Source organism: Felis catus, chromosome C1 (assembly GCF_018350175.1).
Source record: "Felis catus isolate Fca126 chromosome C1, F.catus_Fca126_mat1.0, whole genome shotgun sequence".
Taxonomy (NCBI): domain Eukaryota; kingdom Metazoa; phylum Chordata; class Mammalia; order Carnivora; family Felidae; genus Felis; species Felis catus.
In genome coordinates, this window is record NC_058375.1 from 42,554,046 (window position 1) to 42,575,366 (window position 21,321).

General features: G+C 37.2%; 1 protein-coding gene across 1 annotated transcript in view; it reads left to right on the forward strand.

Moving 5' to 3' along the window:
- ZYG11B (zyg-11 family member B, cell cycle regulator) overlaps nt 1-21,321 on the forward strand; it is a 92,716-nt gene that overhangs the window by 38,079 nt on the left and 33,316 nt on the right. The window contains exons 4-10 of the mRNA XM_006934745.5: nt 8,426-8,566; nt 11,217-11,393; nt 12,750-12,814; nt 16,637-16,736; nt 17,237-17,287; nt 19,742-19,903; nt 20,009-20,056. Coding sequence (XP_006934807.1) covers nt 8,426-8,566; nt 11,217-11,393; nt 12,750-12,814; nt 16,637-16,736; nt 17,237-17,287; nt 19,742-19,903; nt 20,009-20,056 — 744 coding nt within the window. The remainder of the gene's footprint in view (nt 1-8,425; nt 8,567-11,216; nt 11,394-12,749; nt 12,815-16,636; nt 16,737-17,236; nt 17,288-19,741; nt 19,904-20,008; nt 20,057-21,321) is intronic.

A 21,321-nucleotide genomic window follows, 5' to 3' on the forward strand; every position in this document is an offset into this window, starting at 1 on the left:
TCTTAGTTTGCATAAAACTCCACTAAGATGAATGTCTAACAATATATGGAACATGTTTGTGAAAGAGGGCATTGTATAGTGGAAAGGCCTTGCTTTAGAGTGAGAGAGTCCTGATAAAAATCCTAGCTTACTTGCTTCGTGACTCAGAGCAAGCTATGGATGTAACTTCTTGGGTTTCCATTTCTTTATTTGTAAAACAGATATTCTTACAGAATTCTTCTGAAAATTAATAGTCATATATGTAAAGTGCAAGTCCTAGTAGGCCCTGGATAAATGATCATTTTCATGCTGGTAATGTTTAGATATTTTGAACCACTGAAACATACCATTTCTAATGGGTTGCTTTAAAAAACTCCTTGTTGAATTGGTATCCATTGGGAAGTCAAGTTCTCCAAGGAGATCTTTGCTGTAGAAATGGTGGAATTTTGCTTTTCTTAAGGTTTTCCATGCCTAATAGTTTAAATTCATCTGCTTGGTACAGCTTGGGATTGAAAGATGAAAAAGATACAGGATCTGCCTCCAAGGAGCTAAGTCTGACAGGAGTGGTGATGGTACAATCCTCAACAACTGTAAAGCCAAGGATCAGTGTAATTGCTGTAAGAGTAGGAGAAATTTCTTCTAGCTGGAGAATCTGGGACTTGATGGAAAAAATAGTATCTGAGTCAGACCTTGAAGGATAGAATAATGGCAAGTTTAAGAAAAACTAATATTTTTCTAATATACACTGTATCCTCTAAATGCTTTACATTGATAGGTATTAGCTCCCCCCACCCCCATTTTATAGATGAGAAACAGACTCATAGAAATTACATGATTTTATAGTTAGTTAGAACCAACAACTGGATTTATGTTTAATTCCAGAGCCCCATTTTTTTCCCCCTACTGCCAACACTACTTAAGCAGAAGCATCTTTTGATCCCACCTGGAGCAGAGTCAGGGATGGCCTAGAAGCGGATACTGTGACCCAAATGGCAAGGTATCTTTTTTGAGTAACCAGCATTGACTCAAAAAAGGAGAAGGAGAAGTTAGTTGTAAACATCTTATGAACATCTCAGTTCTTAAATTATTTGTAAATTTAGACCTTAAAAAATAGAATGTAAAAAATGATTTTGAGTCACTCTTTTTATTCATTCAATGTTTATGTGCCTCCATGCACTAGGCACTGTGCTGGACATGGGGATTTGATGGTGAGACCAGACTGATGTGATCTTGCCCTCATGGAGCTTGTAATTTAGTGAGGGAGTCAGACAATCAAATATCATATGCCAACAGTGTGTGTGTGCTTTAAGTATATATACACACACATACACATTTAAATATATGTTTAAATATATATCACGTACATATATATATTTTTATATATACTATATATACACACACATATATATGCTTTAAACTTTATTGTGCTAAGAATCTGGAAGATACACAGTATTATGTATGAGAATGTTCAACAAACTTGATTTAATTTAGGCTTCTGTAAAGAATTAAAAAAAATTTTTTTTAATGTTTATTTTTGAGTGACAGAGAGACAGAGTGCAAGCAGGGGAGGGACAAGAGAGAGAGGGAGTCAAAGAATCTGAATCAGGCTCCAGGCTCTGAGCTGGCAGCACAGAGCCTGACATGGAACTTGAACCCACGAACTATGAGATCAAGACCTGAGCTGAAGTCAGATGCTTAACCAACTGAGCCACCCAGGTGCCCCTTCTCTAAAGTTTGTTTATTTATTTTGAGAGAGAGAGAGGGGGAAGGAGGGAGGAAGGGTGGGAAAGAGAGAGAGAGAGAGAGAGAGAAAGTGGGGAAGGGCAGAGAGAGAAGGAGAGAATCCCAAGTAGGCTCCAAATGGTCAGCACAGAGCCCAATGTGGGGCTTAAACTCATGAACTGTGAGATCATGACCTGAACCAAAATCAGGTGTTGGATGTTTAACTGACTGAGCCACCCAGGTACTCCGAGTAGGTGTAAATCTTAAGGATGAGTAGGTTGGTAGAGGACATTCTAGACAGAATAATATATGTAAATACATGTAATAGGAAGGAGCATGGTACATCCAAGGTACTAAAGAAGGCCGCTGTGGCTAGAACGCAACAGTAGAAAGTCATAAAGCAATGAGATAAGGCTGGAGAAGTAGGCATCAGGGCCAGACTTGGAAAGATCGCATAAGCCAGGTTCAGGGCAACAAGAAGTGTGAGGACCTTACTTAACAACCTGTTATGGAACAAGACAGATGTTTAGCACAGGGCTTGTTGATGAAGGAAATATAAAAATGTAAATTACTATTGTAATGTTACAAATTGCTGCCTAGCAAATTGGTCTGATGGTAAAGAATGGCAAAAATTAGAAGAGAAGAAATCCCCGTGTGCTGAGAATTGAGGGAGAATTTCCCAGAAAAGGTGAGCTTGACCTGTGTCCTGAAGGATGGAAGGAATGTGTTCCTGGTACATTAAGCTAAATAATATTCTCAAGGCAAAAATCCTACCAGAGGATCTGGTGTGATACCAGAGCAGTAAAATTTTTGCTAATTCTTTTTAAAAACCAACAGACTCTTCAGTGAATTAGCCTAAGTTGCAAAATTGAGGCTAGTAGGACATCTGTATTCCATAATGCCTCTGTGAAAACAAGTTTGATTTCACGAACAGAACAGTTATTGCTTTGAAATCTTGGCCATATGAAGCACCTACTTTATTTGCTATTATTGTCTAGTTTCTACCTCTGTAAACATTGAAGCAGTGATTCTCAACCTGGACTACAATTAAAATCATCTAGAGCATAATTATGTGAGGTGATGGATATGTTAACCAACCTTATCATGGTAATCATTTCACAGTATATACATGTATTAAACGATCATGTTGTGCACCTTAAACTTATACAGTGATATATATCAATTATATCTTGATAAAGCTGGAAAAAAAATTTAAGTTTTGTTTATTTAAGTAATCTACACCCAATGTGGGGCTCAAACTCACAACCCTGAGATCAAGAGTCGCTTGCTACTCTGACTGCGACAGCCAGGCAACCCTGGAAAAAATTTTTGATTAAAAGAAATCACTTGTAGAGCTTTAACAATTAAATCAGAACCACAGGAAAGTGGGGCTCAGTCATCAGTATTTTTTTAAAGTTCCCGAGGTGATTGCAATATACAGCTAAAGTTGAGAATCGTTTTAAAATAATTTTTTTTTTTGAAAAAAAGGAGATCATGGGGTGGGGGGCGCCTGGCTGGGTTAATTGGGAGAGCATGCAACTCTTGATCTCAGGGTCATGAGGCCTAGCCCCACATTGGGTGTAGAGATTATTTTAAAAAAAGAAACATACTTAAAGAGATCATTGGAACTTTTGCCCTTTATTCAACTATATTCAAAAATTGATGTTCCTTTTAAGTTATTTGTTTACTAATTTGAGAACTGAAAAATAGTCATGTTAAGGAAGGAGAGCCGAGATTACCAAATCTCTTTTTTAAAAATAGTCCAGTGTAGGGGCACACCTGGGTGGCTCAGTCTATTAAGCGTCCAACTCTTGGTTTCGGCTCAGGTCATGATCTCATGGTTTCTTGAGTACAAGCCCTGTGTCAGGCTCTGTGCTGACAGGGTGGAGCCTGCTTGGGATTCTCTCTCTCCTTCTTTCTCTTCCCCTCACCTACTTGCACTGTCTCTGTCTCTTAAAAGACTTAAATTTTTTTTAAAAATTGCCCAGTTAAGCAAAGTTGATGAAAAACTTGTCTGAAATGATTGTCTTAGTAGTGTGATGCTTTAAATTAGTTGAGGTTGGCTTTTTGGCTTTACGTGCCTCAGTTTTTTAGGCCACACTAAAGAATGTAAGAAATAGAAACACTGTGACTCTCCAGTATTCCTTATAAGGCATTATGTGGTACTCTGAGTTGGTGGTTATAAGAACAAGTGGTTTGTTTATCACACTTTCATGTATATTACTTAGTTGGATTTCTTGACTCTCTGAGAGAGGTATTATTGCCCTCAGTGAGAGGGAATGGCTTTAAGGGTTACAACCAACTGATACTAGAGTCTGCCTTTGTGTTGGACTATTTGATGCCAAAGCATGTGTCCTTTCCACTACATCTCATTGTCTGTATTTGAGAATCTTAAGTACTTTCCTACTTACCATAGAATTTCTATCGTCAGTATTTCCCCACCAAATTTGCTCTCCTGTCACCATCAGCTTCCTGAATCTTCCTTTTTTCCATAACTACCATCTTTTCTTTTTTCTTTTATTTTCCTTTCCTTTCCTTTCCTTTCCTTTCCTTTCCTTTCCTTTCCTTTCCTTTCCTTTCCTTTCCTTTCCCTTCCCTTCCCTTCCCTTCCCTTCCCTTCCCTTCCCTTCCCTTCCCTTCCCTTCCCTTCCCTTCCCTTCCCTTCCCTTCCCTTCTCTTCTTAGAAAGAAAGCATGAATGGGGAAGAGGGACAAAGGGTGAAAGAGAGAATCTTAAGCAGGCTCCACATGCATGGAGCCTGACATGGGGCTTGATCTCACAACTGTGGGATCATGACGTGAGCTGAAATCAAGAGTTGGACACTCAACCAACTAAGCCACCCAGGTGCCCCTCCACAACTAGGATTTGTTGGCCATCTCATTCCCAGACTTTGGGGTAATCTAGCATGCTGTGGTTCCCAGTCCCTGAGAATCACTGGAAATGTGCTAAATCCAATATTAGTTCTTAGTCTTTATCTTACTTAGATCAGGTGGTATTTGTCACAGTTGATGTTATGCTCCTTTTTTTTTTTTTAATGTTTATTTTTTGAGAGAGAGAGAGAGAGAGAGAGAGAGACAGAATGTAAATGGGGGAGGGGCACAGAGAGAGAGAGAGGGAGACACAGAATCCGAAGCAAGCTTCAGACTCTGGGCTGTCAGCACAGAGTCCGACGTGGGGCTCGAACCCACGAACCGCGAGATCATGACCTGAGCCAAAGTCAGACGCTTAACTGACTGAGCCACCCAGGAGCCCCTGATGTTATCCTCCTTGAAATACTTATTTTTATTCAGCTTCCTGGGTATCACTCTTGTCTTGTTTTTATAAAAAAACTCTTCTTCCTCTCCCAGGTCTCTAAATATTGGAGTGTTCCTTTTCTTGGTCCTTAAATCTATATGCTAGACTTTTCCCTTGAACTAAGACCCCTATATTGAACTGTAATAATCAACATTCAGTGAAGAGCTATATAAGTTTTTAGGCAGAAGAGTTGATCCATTTCAAAAAACACTTACTAAGTACTTTTATTTATTTATTTGTTTGTTTGTTTGTTTGTTTGTTTGTTTATTAAAAACCCCAAACAGCTCTTTACATGTACTGGGAAGGACTCATCTCAAAAGTATATTGTTAAGTGAAAAACACACAGTTTTGAATAGAGCATACAGGAAGCAACTTATGTAATAACAAGTACAGGCACATGTATGTATATGTTTGTAATGGATTGAATGTGTCACCCCCAAAATTCATATATTGAAACCTTAATCCCATTGTGGTGGTATTTGGAGGTGGGCCCTTTGGGAGGTAATTAGGCCATGGGGGTAGAGCCCTCATAAATGGGAATAGTGCCCTTATTTAAGGCTAGAGAGCTAGCTAGCCCTCCTTCTACCATATGAAGATATGAGAAGTCTGTAATCTGTAACTCAAAAAAGGGCCTTCACGAGAATCCAACCATGCTGGCACCTCGATCTTGTACCTCCAGGCTCCAGAACTTGGTAATTTTTTTTTTAATTAAGATTATTTATTTTGAGAAAAAGAGTGGGGAAGGGGCAGAGAGAGAGGGAGAAAGAGAATCCCAAAATGAGATGAGGGGCTCTATCTCAAAGCCATGAAATCAATCATGATCTGAGCTGATATCAGGAATCAGACACTTAATAGAGCCACCCAGGCACCCCTATTTATTTATTTATTTATTTATTTATTTATTTATTTATTTATTTATTTTTAATGTTTATTTATTTTTTAGACAGAGAGAGAAAACAGAGGAGGGTTAAAGAGAGAGGGAGACAGAGGATCCAAAGCAGGCTCTGTACTGACAGCAGAGAGCCTGATGTCAACCACGAGATCAAGACCTGAGCTGAAGTCAGACATTTAACCACTGAGTCACCAAGGCTCTCTGAACTTGGTAATTTTTTATACAGGAATCACTTTAGGTCATCTGCCATAATGAACCCCTTTCTCCCACAGCATCAATCTCCCCTCCTGGCGTTCTGGGCTGCCGTTCTGGGCTGCCGTGTTCTCTCAGTTGTAAATTCAGGAACAGCTTCAAAGACAGTCTCCTACTGAGTACTTTTTAAAGATGTCTGAGTTAGTGCCCCTGCCCTCGAGGAATTCTATTCTAGTGGAGAGGATACAGATAAACTTTAAAATAGCTTTAATTCAGTGTGGAAGATGCTATAATAGAGTTATATACAGAGTGCTATAAGAAAATTTTTCCTTAGGGGCTCCTGGTTGTCTTAGTCTGTTAAGTGTCCGGACTCTTGAAATCCACTCAAGTCATAATCTCACGGCTGTGAGATCAAGCCCCGCATCAGTCTCTGTGCTGACAACATGGAGCCTGCTTGGGATTCTCTTTCTCCCTTTCTCTCTGTCTCCCCTGCTTGCTTTCTCTCTCTCAAAATAAATAAACATTTAAGAACAAAAAAGGAAAGAAAAGGAAAATTTTCCTTAGAATATAAATTTTAATTTTACTCAGTATATTAAATATTAACAAGGCTTAATTTAGTGGTTGAGGACATTTTCTCTGTTTTAACCTGGGTGGCTCAGTCATTTAAATGTCTGGCTCTTGATTTTGGCTCAGGTCATGGTCTCATGGTTGGTGAGATTGAGATCCTGTCAGCCTGCTTGGGATTCTTGGTGTCCCTCTCTCTTTGCCCCCTGCCCCTCCCCCCCATCCCTGGCTTGCACTCTTGACAAACATACAAACACACACCTTAAATTAATTAATTAATTAATTTGTTTGAGAAACTAATACATACAGATACTTGTTTTTTATCATCTAGCATATGAACTTGACTTAACTGAAGATGCTTATAGTTTGAGGAGCCAGACTACTTGATTTGAAGGTTTATCACTGGCTAGAGAAGTATTGATCACTGAATAAAACATACATGCAGTGAAATTTGTTTAGAGTATTTAATTCCCAGTAACAAAAATTCTTTAATTTTACATTCAAAGATAACTTGAGGCTGTATTTCATATAGATATTAAAAAGTAGTTGAATCAACCAGATGTGAGTAAATCAAGTATTACTGAAATCATTGTTATACATTTTCTACATTTTCCTGCTTATAATCCTTTTTATTTCACATAATATTTTAATGTCTTTCTAAATCTAAGAAAATCTAAGAAAAAGTTTAGGATGATTAAAAAAGAACTGAACACTTAGAAATTTTTCATTATTCAATAACCATTTATATATGTGAGTACATAATCAAGACCAATATGTATGTGTGTATATTTTACATAGTTTAAAAAGAATTTGTAAAAAAACTTCCTTTGTTATTTCTACAGTCTTATAAATGCTTAATATGTGCTCTTGTGTCAATTGGCACACATCTGTCCTGTAGTCTATCTTCCAACTTAAAGAGATTAGCTCCTTGAATGACAGATAGAGGTTGTTTTTGCTTTTTTTTTTTTTTTTTTTTACCTTAATGTGAATAAGACAGATGTCAAGACCATAAATAACAAATGTGTAGCTTAAGAAGGTGCATATAAGGTGAACACACTTGAGGACATTACTCAGGTTAATAAATAGAACTTTTCAGCTACCCTGAAGTTCTGTGTGCCCCATCTAGATCACAGCTCCCTCTTTCTCCACAAAAGTAACCTCTTTCCTGACTTGAATAATATGTCCTTTGTTTTTTCAATTTTTTAAATGTTTTATTCATTTTTTGAGAGAGAGAGAAACAGAGTATGAATGGGGAAGGGGCAGAAAGAAAGGGAGACACAGAATCTGAAGCAGGCTCCAGACTCCCAGCAGTCAGCACAGAGCCCGATGCGGGGCTCGAACTCACAAACCGTGAGATCATGCTTTTTTTAAATCTCTCTCAAAAATGAATAAACATTAAAAAAAAAATTAAAAGATCAGAGAAAAAAGGCCAATGTAGCTTTAACATTGAGTTAGGGAAGTTAAGGGGTTACCTTAAGGGAGAGATAAGAATCTAATCACGTGGTAAGGCTTTATAAATAGTGTTAAATATCTTAGGATTTACTTTAGGTGCACTATAGAAAATCTTACCCATAGGCTTATAGGGGGGTCTAAGCCTATCTAACATCTCTTTAGCATATGTCCACCTTCACAGGATGACTATCCTGAATAGGTTGGAAAGTAATCATTCCCATTTGTTTCAGGCCTTACATAGTTATCCTGGGTGCCATCTATGCAAATGATGTTTGGAAAGTTAGAGGGTTGAAAAAATCCTAAAAACTAATCTTCTGGCTATGTTCAAAGGTGTCTGGAGAAGCCAATGAAACTCAGATTGCAGAAGCATTGAAGCGGTACAGTGAACGGGCATTCTTTGTCCGGGAAGCCCTATTTCACCTTTTTAGCCTGACTCATGTGATGGAAAAAACAAAGCCAGAAATTTTAAAGGTAAGAATAAGGAACATGAACATTTTGAAATTATCTCCCTTGATATAGATGATGGTTTTGTGAAGAAAATAGTGAAAATTTGCATTTAATCTTTGGACTTTGGGGGGTGGGGTGGGTAATGGGATTGATGATGTATGATTTTAATTTTTAGCCATAAATGAGAGAGAAAATAGTTGCATAAAGTTTTTGAAGTATTATAGTAGTCTCATTAAGCAACATCATTGCCTTCCACCTCATATTTAACTACCTAAAACCAGTGACCAGTGTGATATTTTTTCACCATCTATAGTAGAAAATTGAATTATAACACTAGAATTACACTACTGCATTGTATTGCTTCCATATAGACTTATTAACGAAATACAATATTGGAATTCCATAAGGCATCTTTCCATGACACTTATTAACCACCTGTGCTTTCATAATTAATTCATGTTATTCCTCAATTAAAATCTCTTAACCAAGACAGCTTTTGAAGGCCAAGAAAGTATGTTTTTTTTTTTTTAAGTAGGCTCCAGGCACAGTGTGTAGCCAAACTTGGGGCTTGATCCCATGACCGGGGGATCATGACCTGAGCTGAAATCAAGAGTCGTATGCTTGGGGCACCTGGGTGGCTCAGTCATTTAAGTGTCCAACTTTGGCTCAGGTCATGATCTCACAGTTCATGAGTTTGAGCCCTGTGTCGGGCTGTATGCTGACAATTCGGAGCCTGGAGCCTGCTTCACATTCTGTGTCTCCCCCTCTCTGTCCCTTCCCTGCTCATGCTCTCTCTCTCTCTCTCTCTCTCAAAGAATAAATAAACATTAAAAAAAAAAAAAAAAAAAGAGTTGGATGCTTAACTGACTGAGCCATCCAGGTGCCCCAAGAAAGGAAGATTCTTAATTTTAGTTGATAGCATAGGGCAGTGTTTGTTAGAATGTGGTCCTTTGGGGGCGCCTGGGTGGCTCAGCTGGTTAAGCGACCGACTTCGGCTTAGGTCATGATCTCACAGTTTGTGAGTTCGAGCCCCGTGTCAGGCTCTGTGCTGACAGCTCAGAGCCTGGAGCCTACTTCAGATTCTGTGTCTCTCCCTCTCTCTACCTCTCCCCTGCTCACGCTCTGTGTCTCTCTGTCTCTCAATAATAAATAAATGTTAAAAAAATTAAAAAAAAAAAAAAAAAGAATGTGGTCCTTTGTCCACCAGGAGTCTGGGATATTGTTTATTTTAAAAGCATATTTGTAAAAATAAAAACACAATTTTAAATAAAAAAATAATAAAAGTATATTTGTGAACCCCACTCCAAGAAATTTAGATTCAATAGGGCTGGATGAGGACAGGAATCTGCATTTTTATAATCCCCAAAGATAATTCTTATACACATTTGAAGCCAGTGAATATAGGACTGTATTATATTTGATGCCTCATTTAGTGGGCACAATAATCCCAAGAGAAAAGTTTTATCTCTTATTTTACAGATTGTGTAACTGAGGGTCTGTGAGATTAAATAATGTAACAGTAAGTTAGTGGCAGAGCCAAAAATGACTTAACCAGCCAGTTATCTTGAATTTTGAGAATGGGGTGCTTAACATTTCAATCACTGAGATGCTATTGTCCCCAACACCTGTCATCCCCTCCATATATACCAGAGGATACTGGTACTTGCTATATGAACTATCTTTTTTTGGTTTTGGTTACTATGAACCTGAGCAACAAAGGACCTCTAGTCCTCATCTAAAATACTTATTCATTGATTCAGGGAATGGTACAGAGAAATTTAAAAGAATATAGACAGTTCTTTTAAGGAATTTAGCTGCAAAAGAGCGCAAAGGAAAAAGATGATAGTTAACCGAAGAAGGAGGTTTTTTTTCTTTTTTAAGATGGGAGAAAAACAGCTTGTTTGTCCTATGCTAATATGAATGATCCACTACAGAATGAAAAATTGATATAGGAGAGGGAAGAAGAGCTGGAGCAATGTCCTTGAGTAAACAAGAAGGAAAAGATCTAGCATATAAGTGCAGGGCCTACTTTCAGAGATGAGCCCAAAAGATCCTTTATGGTAGTGGGCAGGAAGGCAGCATTTGGGTGTTTGTATACTGGTAAAGGGGATACATGTGGTAGTGAGAATCCCAAAGTCTTCTCTGAATGTTTTCATTTTCTCAGTGTAATTGGAAGCAAGGTCTTCAGCTGATAGTGAAGATTGGGAGGATTGAGGAGAGAGGAAAAGATGAGAAGTGGTTATCTAGGCCCAGAGGGAAGTGAATGGATTTTATGGTACTGTAACTTTAGCAGTGTCCTCAAGGAACTGAATGTCAGGATTTGAAAATGAAAAGTTTGCCACTTGTTTACTCTAAAGTCAGTAAAAATTTATTTAGTGCTTAGTGTATAATAGGCACTGTACTATGTCTGAAAAATACAAAGATGAGTTATCTGGATAGAGAAAATTCATTAGCCCAACAGAAAAATACCCCAACATGAACAACTTGATACCTTCCTGAACCAAGTAGGCAGGAACTACATGTTGATGAGTGACTACTATGCCCTAGGCTCTTTGCACTTGAGGATAAAAAAGATAAGACATCATAGAAATTATCATAGATAGCAAAGTAATGATGCTATGTTAAGAGGGCTTGTATTTATACTGTAAATAAAAAGAACTAATTTTTTTTCCAGCTTGTGGTTACTGGGATGAGAAACCACCCTATGAATTTGCCAGTACAACTTGCTGCAAGCGCCTGTGTATTTAACTTAACTAAGCAAGATCTTGCTGCAGGAATGCCTGTCCGACTGCTGGCCGATGTGACCCATTTGCTGCTCAAAGCCATGGAACATTTTCCCAATCACCAGCAGGTAAGCATGTGGGAATTCCTAATCAAGTAGTCCTTTTAGTATCCCCTACCCTCCTCCTTATCTCCATAAAGTTCAATTTAGTAGACCAAGACTAGAATTTCAAATGCCTTTACAGGCTGTAAAGTAATAAATTTATGGTATGACTGAGTGTAGGACAACAGAAAAGTAGAAAACTAAAGAGTGCATTCCCTGCCTAAAAGTATTTAAATCCAAATGTTGAGGGAAATAGTGCAAACCATAAAAAAACCGCATCTTCCACCTCAATCTTGAGTTTGTGATAATTTCAGCAAACAGCCATAGCCTATTTGTTCTGGGCCAGGCACTATCAAGTACTGGGATACAGAAACGAATAAGACGTGGATATTCTGTTTCTAGCAGTATGGTAGACTACATAACCTGTCCTGTCCTCAGGATGAAAACTAAAAATGTTGCTTGAATTATACTAAAAAAATTTTTTTAATTTAATTTGGGAGAGAGAGAGCATATGTGCATATATGCAGGGGGAGGGCAGGGTGAGAGGGGAGGGAATCATAAGCAGGCTTCACTCCCATTAGCACGCAGGACTCAGTCTCATGAATCGTGAGATCATGACGAGCTGAAATCAACAGTCAGATGCTCAACCAAATGAGCCACCCAGGTACCCTTATATTTTTAATTAACATTTAGCAGGCAGTTGATAAATTAATAAAAAATACTCAGAGGTTGGGGTGCCTGAGTGGCTCAGTCAGTTGAGTGTCTGACTTTGGCTCAGGTCATGATCTCACAGTTCGTGAGTTCAAGCCCCACATCGGGCTCACTGCAGTCAGCGCAGAGCCTGCTTTGGATCCTCTGTCTCCCTCTCTCTCTGCCCCTCCTCTGTCCATGCTACCTCTCTATCTCTGTCAAAAATAAATAAACATTAAAAAAAATTATGTTAAAAAAATACTCAGAGGTGAAAAACCAAGTAAAAATGACAACCCAGATTGGTGAGTGAATCATTAAAGATACCTTCCCTCATTGAGGGCAGTTGCCAAATTGGATGAACTTTAGGCTTTGGCTTTTGTGGCCTCTGGAAGCCAGGTGGACAGAGAAAAAAGCAAGATCCACCCAAAGGCCACCAGAAGGGAAGGAGATTAGCTGGTATTAATTCTGTTTATTATCCTATCTTGTCTAATGGAGACAAAAAAAAAAAAATGTACAAGTAAACTTGTATGGGTCCAGTGGAAGTTAGTCTTTCAACAATAGGTGGGCAGAATAAAAGTTGTAAGAAATCATTGGTATTTCATCAGCCACCTTTTTTTATAAAGGCTACCCCTGGTTAAAAAATAACAAAGCAATATTTCATTCAGGAATTTTTTTCTCCCTTTGGTTCTTTAGTTACAGAAGAATTGCCTCCTTTCACTTTGCAGTGACCGGATCCTTCAAGATGTTCCATTCAACAGGCAAGTGATAGCCGTAGAACTTAAAATGGGGCAAAATCTGTCTTGGGCCATTTCTTACCAGTTGGGATATCCTTGGTGTACAGTTAATTAAGTGGATGGGATTGTGCATTAACTGATGAAATGCTAACTCTACTTTCTCTAATTTAGTACTTTGACATTCCTGATAGCAGATTGGCCCCTGTTTTCATAGCCCTTTGCTTAAAAATGTGTATTTTTATATTATGGTTTTTAGAATATCCACACAATATTGTAGGCTGAAGAAACCGAGGCATTTAGATTCCATGTCTTGATCAGAGTTTTGTGTCTAGTGACTACAAGGCTAGAAAGACTCAAGCCTTCTAGTTCTAGGTCCAGTGTTCTTTTCTCTGTATCATATCTCTTATTATTACTGTTATTTGATACTGAGTTATAGAAGAAACTTCTTAACCAGAGGGTAAGGGAGGTTAGATAGTTGGATTCAAATAAGTATAAACGATTCCCTTGTTTTCTAGGATACTATGATTTGAGAGCTAAAAAGGTGATTTTTTTTGTCATCTCAATATTTTAAATATAATTTTTTAATGGTGGCATTTTGAAAAAATATATCTTATGGTTTTATGAAAAGTGTATATCTCAAGCAGCAATTTTACTGTGATTTACTTTTATTCAGGTAACAGTACACTGTTATCTGGCACAGCTGAGGAATGAGGTGTTCCATTTACTATTTCAAATAAATAGTTTGGATAAAAATATAACAACAGCTATCTCATGTAGATTACTAATTTTATTTTATAAATATTGAGCACCTGCACTGATTACATGAAGTCATATGTAGGAAGGACATAGTCACTCTCCTAAAAGAAAAGTATCAACTAACCGAAGATTTGGCAAATTTTTTTAAAGGGGCAGCAAATAATATTTTGGGCTTATGAGCCATAGGGTCTCTGTTGGAACTACTTAACTCTGCCAGTGTACCTCCAAAGCAGTCATAGACAATATATAAAAAATGGGGATTTTACTATGTTTCAATAAAACTTTAGAAAACAGGCAGCTGGACCCACAGCTATTAAAATCACTCTATGTAGGCTACAGTTTACTTACCTCTGCTCTAGCCAATGCACTCTGCTAGATTTGAGCTTCTTTGTGGTCAGAGATTGTGATTGGTTAATCTCTTTGTCTCTAGTGCTTAAGTGGATGTTTGGTGGATGAATGAATGAAAAATGAGTATAACAGAAGACAGAATTTTTCATAGAAGAAGATGACAGAATGCATTGGGCCCCCAAACGAGGAGGGAAAGATTTCATCTGATTGGTGATCATTAAAGATTTCATGTTAGTGATGGCATTTGAGATCATAAAGATAACAACTAACCTGTATAAAGCACTTCCTATTGCCAGATGCTATGCTAAATGTTTTACTTATGCTTATTCAGTCCTTACAAACAGTCTTGTGAAATCGTTACTTTTGTAATCTTAATTTTATAGATGAAGAAACAGAGGCATAGAGAGGTTTAGTAGCTTTCTTAAGGTGATAAGATAGCAAGTAGCAGAATTTAGATTTAAATCCAGAATGGCTCCAGAACCTCTACTTTTTACATCCATGCTGTGTTGCTTTGAAGATGAGAGCTGGTTGAATTGATTGTTTTATGTTGTGGGAACTGCACAAATAAAGGCACAGAAGTTGATAATAATACCAGTAAAAAATGACCTTTATCAAAAGCTTGGTATGTGCCAAGTTCTATACTAAATCTTAAGCTTTATGTGTAGTATCGTTTAATCCTCACAACAATCCTATAGAATAGATCTTATCATTTTGCAGGTGAAAAAATAGAAGTTCATAGCGATTAAGGAAATTGCCCTAGGTTCCCAAAGTTAGTAAGTGGTAGAAATGATACTTGAATCCAGACTGAATTCAGTGTGTGTGATATGCTTAATGACTTTATGGCATTGCTTCACGTGGTAAAAGAGTTTATTTTATTATATCAGCAACATTAGGTAGAACTAAAATTCAAACCCCAAAATGCAAGGAAGTTCAGAATCTGTGCTGTTAACTATCAAGCTATCTTAACTCATAACTAGGGCATGTTTGGGGACTAACAAGCAGTAAGCATAGGGTAGGCAGGAAAAAAAGATGTGAAAGTATGGGCCCATTGTTAGAGTCCAAAAATACTGTGAATACAGGAGTGACATCATAACTAAGTTTTCTGACAGATTTATGTATTACTGATGTGTAGACACAAATTGAAGGGAAAACAATGGAGGCAGAATGGCCCATTAGGAATCTATCATAAAACAATCAGAGATGGCCTTGGGAATAGAAAGGAGGCAACAGTAAATTTGATGGAATTTGCAGAGGAGTACTTTATATCACTATAATTCAGCCAGCATGTATGAAACACTGTTTGTGTGTAAAGCTCTGTAATGAGTTCTTGGTAAAGAGGGCTAAATAGGATATGGTCCTTTACCCCAAGGAACAGGTGAGGCTACAGATAACCACAGCTCTCTGACAGAGTTACAAACAAATGCTAAGGAGCAGTGAGAAGGCAGTGATAAACTTGTCAAGGAAAGCTTCTCAGAGGAAGTGATATATGAGCTGAGTCTTGAAAGATGAAATTGTGGGTAAGATAATCAGATATATTCTGTGGTGGTGTCCTGATTTCTCTCCTGTCTCACACCCCACATTCAGTCCTTTGACAAAGCCAGTTATCTTCAAAATATATCTAGAATTCAACCATTTCTCTTCACTTCCATTTCTACCACTTGGACTGGGCTAAAAGTGATTTCTGTCCTGAATCATGTGGTAGCCTCTGAACTGTTCTCTTTGCTTCTTTCTTTGCCCTCTTGAAGTTCATTTTAAACACAGCTAATAGGATAATCCTATTAAAAATATAAGTCAGTTCATGTCATATCTCTGCTTAGGATCTTTCTATGGCTTTCCATCTCATCTGGAATAAAAGCTAATTCTTTACAAAGACTAAGATCTGGTCCCCCTGTTACCTCTGACCTCATCTCTTTTTAAGATTTTTTTTAAATTAGTTAATTAATTAATTACATTTTTTTTTTTTTAATGACTTCATCTCTTGGTACTACACTTCTTGTTGTTCTCTCTGTTCTGGCCTCACTGGCTTCCATGCTATTTCTCAAAACCTCCAGGCATACTCCCTATTCAGGGTCCCTGTATCTACCTTTCCCTCTGCCTGGAATGCTTTTCCCCTAGATATCCGCATGGCCAGCTCTCTTACTTCCTTAAAAGTTTCAGTGAGGCTTTTCCTAGTTACCGTACCTAAAATTCAACATTTCCTATCCTTTTTACCTGTTTACTCCTTTTTTCTCTATAGCGTATACCATAGGTTTTACTTGTTTGGTTTATGATCTGGTGTCCATACTGCGATGTAAGCTCTATGAGAGTAGAGATATTTTCCTGTTTTGTTCACTACTCGATCTCCAGCACCAGGAACAATATCTGGAACAAAGCAGGGGCTCAATCAATGTTTGTGAATGAATGAATGAATATTTATTTCTGTTGTGCTAGGTACTGTAAGGAACCCAGACAAAACTCAATACAGTGTAGAAATCACTACAGAATAGAAATATGTTACAATCTAGAAAATGAATGCGGGATAGTTTTGATATTTTCCAAACTCTTGTTTCTTTACAAAGTTTCAGAATTAATAATGAGGCACCGGCTCCAGAGCACGAAGTATAATTGTTATTCTGTATCAGTTAAGAGGAATTTTCCCTTTCTTTCGCACCTACCTGAATTGTAGCATCAGCTCAGCTAGAGCTGTAAGACTGTGCTTGAGCCTCCAGGATTCATTCATGAAACCTTCTTGTGTGTTTTCAGGTTTGAAGCAGCCAAGCTTGTCATGCAGTGGCTCTGCAACCATGAGGATCAAAACATGCAAAGGATGGCAGTTGCTATCATTTCCATCCTGGCTGCCAAGGTACCTGAACTCCTATGATTGAATAATTTTATGTAGGCAGCTATTTCCCATTACAGTTACTACTTTCCCCCAAAATCTATATGCCAGAAAAGTTAGTACACCTCTTCGCCAGTCTGTTTGTTCAGTCTACATTCAATATTGCAGAACTGCATGTTAATCAAAGATTTTAGTCTGACCTTTAGAGTTTGTTACAGTGAATGATATTAAACTGACACTAACTAGGGGCGCCTGGGTGGCTCGGTCGGTTTAAGCGTCCGACTTCGGCTCAGGTCATGATCTCGTGGCCCATGGGTTCAAGCCCTGCGTCGGGCTCTGTGCTGACCGCTCAGAGCCTGCAGCCTGTTTCAGATTCTGTGTCTCCCTCTCTCTGACCCTCCCCTGCTCATGCTCTGTCTCTCTCTGTCTCAAAAATAAATAAACGTTAATAAATAAATAAATAAATAAACTGACACTAACTAGTGAGTTCTTGGACATTTACTTTGTTATCTGCTTGCTCACAGCTTTCTACAGAACAAACTGCACAGCTTGGTGCTGAACTCTTCATTGTCAGGGTAAGTCTGTTATACCCTCTATGCAGATCATTAGAGAGTTTTCATTTTCATTGTTTTCAGGCAGTGTTATGTTATCTTCTGGTATTTCATTACTTTTAACTGGATGTATTCACTTATTTTCATAGAGGTAGCTTTATTCCCTAACAGAGGTGGAAAGAGCCTTGAACTAGGAGTCCGATGACCTAGGATCTAACTTGTAAACTCAGTTTGTCAATTTAGACAAATTATGTGAACCATTGGAACCTAAATAAGCCTTAAGATCCTATCTAGTTCTAAAATTCTGTTATTTTGTTATTTATGAAGAAAATGTAGACACTGCCATAGGCATAAGATTGTGCTACATGCTTTGGGGGGAAAAGATAATTTAGATAACTGACAAATGATTTTGCTTGCTTACACTCAGTTGAGGAGATGATATAGTGAACAATGAAAGGTTTAAAAGCTTTAAAGAAAATAAATATAAACAGTGTTCTTGGGAAGAGTGGAGGAAAGCAGTCCACTTCAGAGTTTCCTGTTACAATCCTGTCATGATGTATGTGAACAATAATGGTAGATAGAAAAGGCAAATGAAAGACTTCCCCTTTTTAAGATTTTATTTTTAAGTAATCTCTACACCTGACATGGGGCTCAACCCACAAGAGTCACACGCTTTACCAGCTGAGCCAGCCGGGCACCCCAAAAGATTCCCTTTTTTTATGATTTACGAGTTATGTATATAATGAGAAAGTCATTCCTTTGATAAATATGTATAGGATACTTAGCAAATTTCTACCACCTTACTAGATGAGGGATTCACATCGAATTATATCTATAATTTCTGTTCATAAGAGTAGTCTGTCTATAAGAAGTAGTAGAGAAAATAGTTATGTAGACATGGTTGTAATATAATCTACTAAGTATAATAATAGCAATATGAGTGAGAATAGTCATGTAAAGAGAGGAGAATGCTGTTGATGGTATGATAGAAAGAGTAGGAATTCTGGAGTCAACATATCTGGGTTTATTCCTAATTTTATCACTTACTAGCTGTAGTTTCTATAAACTACCTTATACAGTTATTATGAAGATTAAATGAAAAGGAAATTAAGATTAATTGAAGGGGTGGTGCCTGACCGGCTGTCAATAGAGCATGTGACTCTTATCTTGGGTCATTAGCTCAAGCCCCACATCGAGCATAGGGCTTACTTTAAAAAAAAATTAAGAAGGAATATATGCTAAGTACTTAGCACAAAATACAATATATGTTAGATAAGTAGAAAAGGATGCTACTTTTACTTAGTTTTTACTATTTTCAGGAATGATATTTTTAGTTTTAAATATGGCTATTTATTGCTATGTATGTGTTTCAGTAATTTTGGCTGGAGGTATAGTTAAAGATTTTAAGGAAGTCATCCACTTACATGCTTTGGGGGAAAATTAAGCTTAGTTTAAGCGGAAATTAGTAGCAGTAGTAGTGGTAATCACTAGCTTTTTTTTTTTCCTTTTTTTGAAGCTCTTAATTATCATTCACAATTTGCAGATGAGGAATCAAAGAATTCAATTAGCAAACAAGGTTACACAGATGCAAATTCTAGTACCACACTCTTAGGCACTATGCTTATTAAGTTACATAATTGCACCTAGATGTTTTTGTTTCTTAAAAAATTTTTCCTGAATTGTATGTAACGTTAAGTAATAGTGTTCGTTAATGTTTTCTTGTATCTGTTTGAGCAGAGCACCCTTCCCCTCCCCCAAATTATTATCTAAAAATGGAGTTATGGGTGCCTTATCTAGGTCTCAAAACATTCACTTTTCAAACTTAAATTTCTTAGGGTAAGGCTATAGTAGAAATTATTTACAAAGGGAATTTCAAAGCTGTGATGTTATTCAAAGCCAATGTAGATTTTAATTCTCTTACTGTTATATGTAATTTGTCCTTTTTTTTTTCTTAAGGAAAACTTAGAATTATATAGAATTAGGTCTCCCAATTCTTATTTTCTCATACTAAGTTGACTATGATCAAATTACTTAATATTTCTCACAATTTCCTTTCCCCAAAAAATGGGTATAACAGTATTACAATATAGGATATAATTTGCTGATGTTTATAATAAATGTTAGTTTCATTTCCCCTTCTCCCCCTCCACTTTTTTTATCCCAGGATCTGAAATGAATATATGCTATCACTGATTAGGTAAGATAGTTTGTCCTAAGCTTTAATCATTTTGCGTTTTATTTTATTTACAGGGTATTAGATTTTAGGGATGATGAGAATAATAAAGGATTTCTGAAGATCCTATATATTTTTTCTTGTTGAAGGAAAAATCTGATCCAAGAAGCTGGTTGTTGTACTTATAAAAACCTTTCTAGGAAATGTTTTAAGCCACAAGACCAATCCTCATGACTTGTGATTATTACCACCAATTGTAGTAACAGCTTAGTGATAAGAAATTCATTGTATTTTCCTTCTTTCAGCAACTTCTTCAAATAGTGAAGCAGAAAACCAATCAAAATTCAGTGGACACTACTTTGAAGTTTACTTTGAGTGCACTTTGGAACCTCACAGATGAATCTCCAACCACTTGCAGACATTTTATTGAAAACCAAGGGTTAGAACTCTTCATGCGGGTTCTAGAGGTTAGAATGGGAATTTAGCCTATAGTTTTGACATTGATTGATTAAAATATTCATTTATTATATTTGATTCTTTACGTAGTTATAGGTTTTTCTTTCTTTTTACAGTCTTTCCCAACTGAGTCATCCATTCAACAGAAAGTTCTAGGACTTTTGGTAAGATATAAATATTTCCTGCTAAATTCCAAGCTGTAATTAATTATTTTTCTTCTGAGATAATACATTGAAAGTTGTTTCTCTATTTGTAAACACTTAATGACATCAGAAAATATATACAATATAATAAAGTGGAAAAAAAAGCAGGCCATAAAACAATGTATACATATTAGGATTTTCACCACATTAAAAGGAAAAATATAAATTATATCATTTTCTCTATATTTTTTGGAATAATATAAAGCTTTATAGTGGCCCAATTTTACTTTTATAATCAGGGGGGAAAATCTCATTACAAAATCTCACTAAATTGTAAGTGTTCTCACATGCTATGTTTGGTAATTAATAATTACTACTTAAAAGACTGCTTAACAAATTAGATATTCCAAGGGCACATGGGTGGCTCAGTCAGTTAAGTGTCCCAACTCTTGATTTCAGCTCAGGTCATGATCTCACAGTTTGTGAGTTCCAGCCCGGCATAGGGTGAGTTCGAGCCAGCTTCTGGTGAGCTCAAGCCCTGTTTCCAGTGAGCTCTGAGCCCTGCAGCGGGTGAACTTGAGTCCTGCTTCAGGCTGCAAGCTGACAGTGTGGAGCCTGCATGGGATTCTCTCTCTCCCTCTCTCTGCCCCTCATGGGATTCTCTTTTTACCTCTCTCTCTGCCCCTTGTTCACTCATGCTCTCTCTCTCTCTCTCTCTCTCTCTCAAAAATAAACAAACTAAAAAAAAAAAAAAGAGCTTAAATCACACACACACAAAATTTAAAAAACATAGTGAGCCCTCTAGGATTTGAGATAAAGGTGAAGGATCAAATGTTTTGTTAACTTTAATCACTGCAACATTAGAAACATGCCTGTGTGGTAAAAGCTCTTTTTAGAGCAGATCTGTGCTTTTGAGGAATTAGATCATGGGAAGCATAGATTAGTGAGTAAAATATATATACAGCAGTGTTTGTTTTATAGATGCAAGAGTATGAGATACTGAGCAATGAGAGATGGATTTTAGGGAAAGCTAAGGGCTGGCATTTAAAGAAGACCTATCTGTTCACTGTAGCTTCAGGTTAATATAAAGTAGAAAATGTAAAAAGACCTAAATTCCCAGAGATAGGGAAGTATTAAATAAATTAAGGTATTTGATTATTTTATTCAGGGTTCATAGGGATTATTAGATACAGAAGTTGGTTCACATCACCACAAGAGGAAAGGTGGAATTTATTTTAAGTATTCCATAAGGCTTTAAGAGAGCTTCCATTGGGCTTTAAAAATGC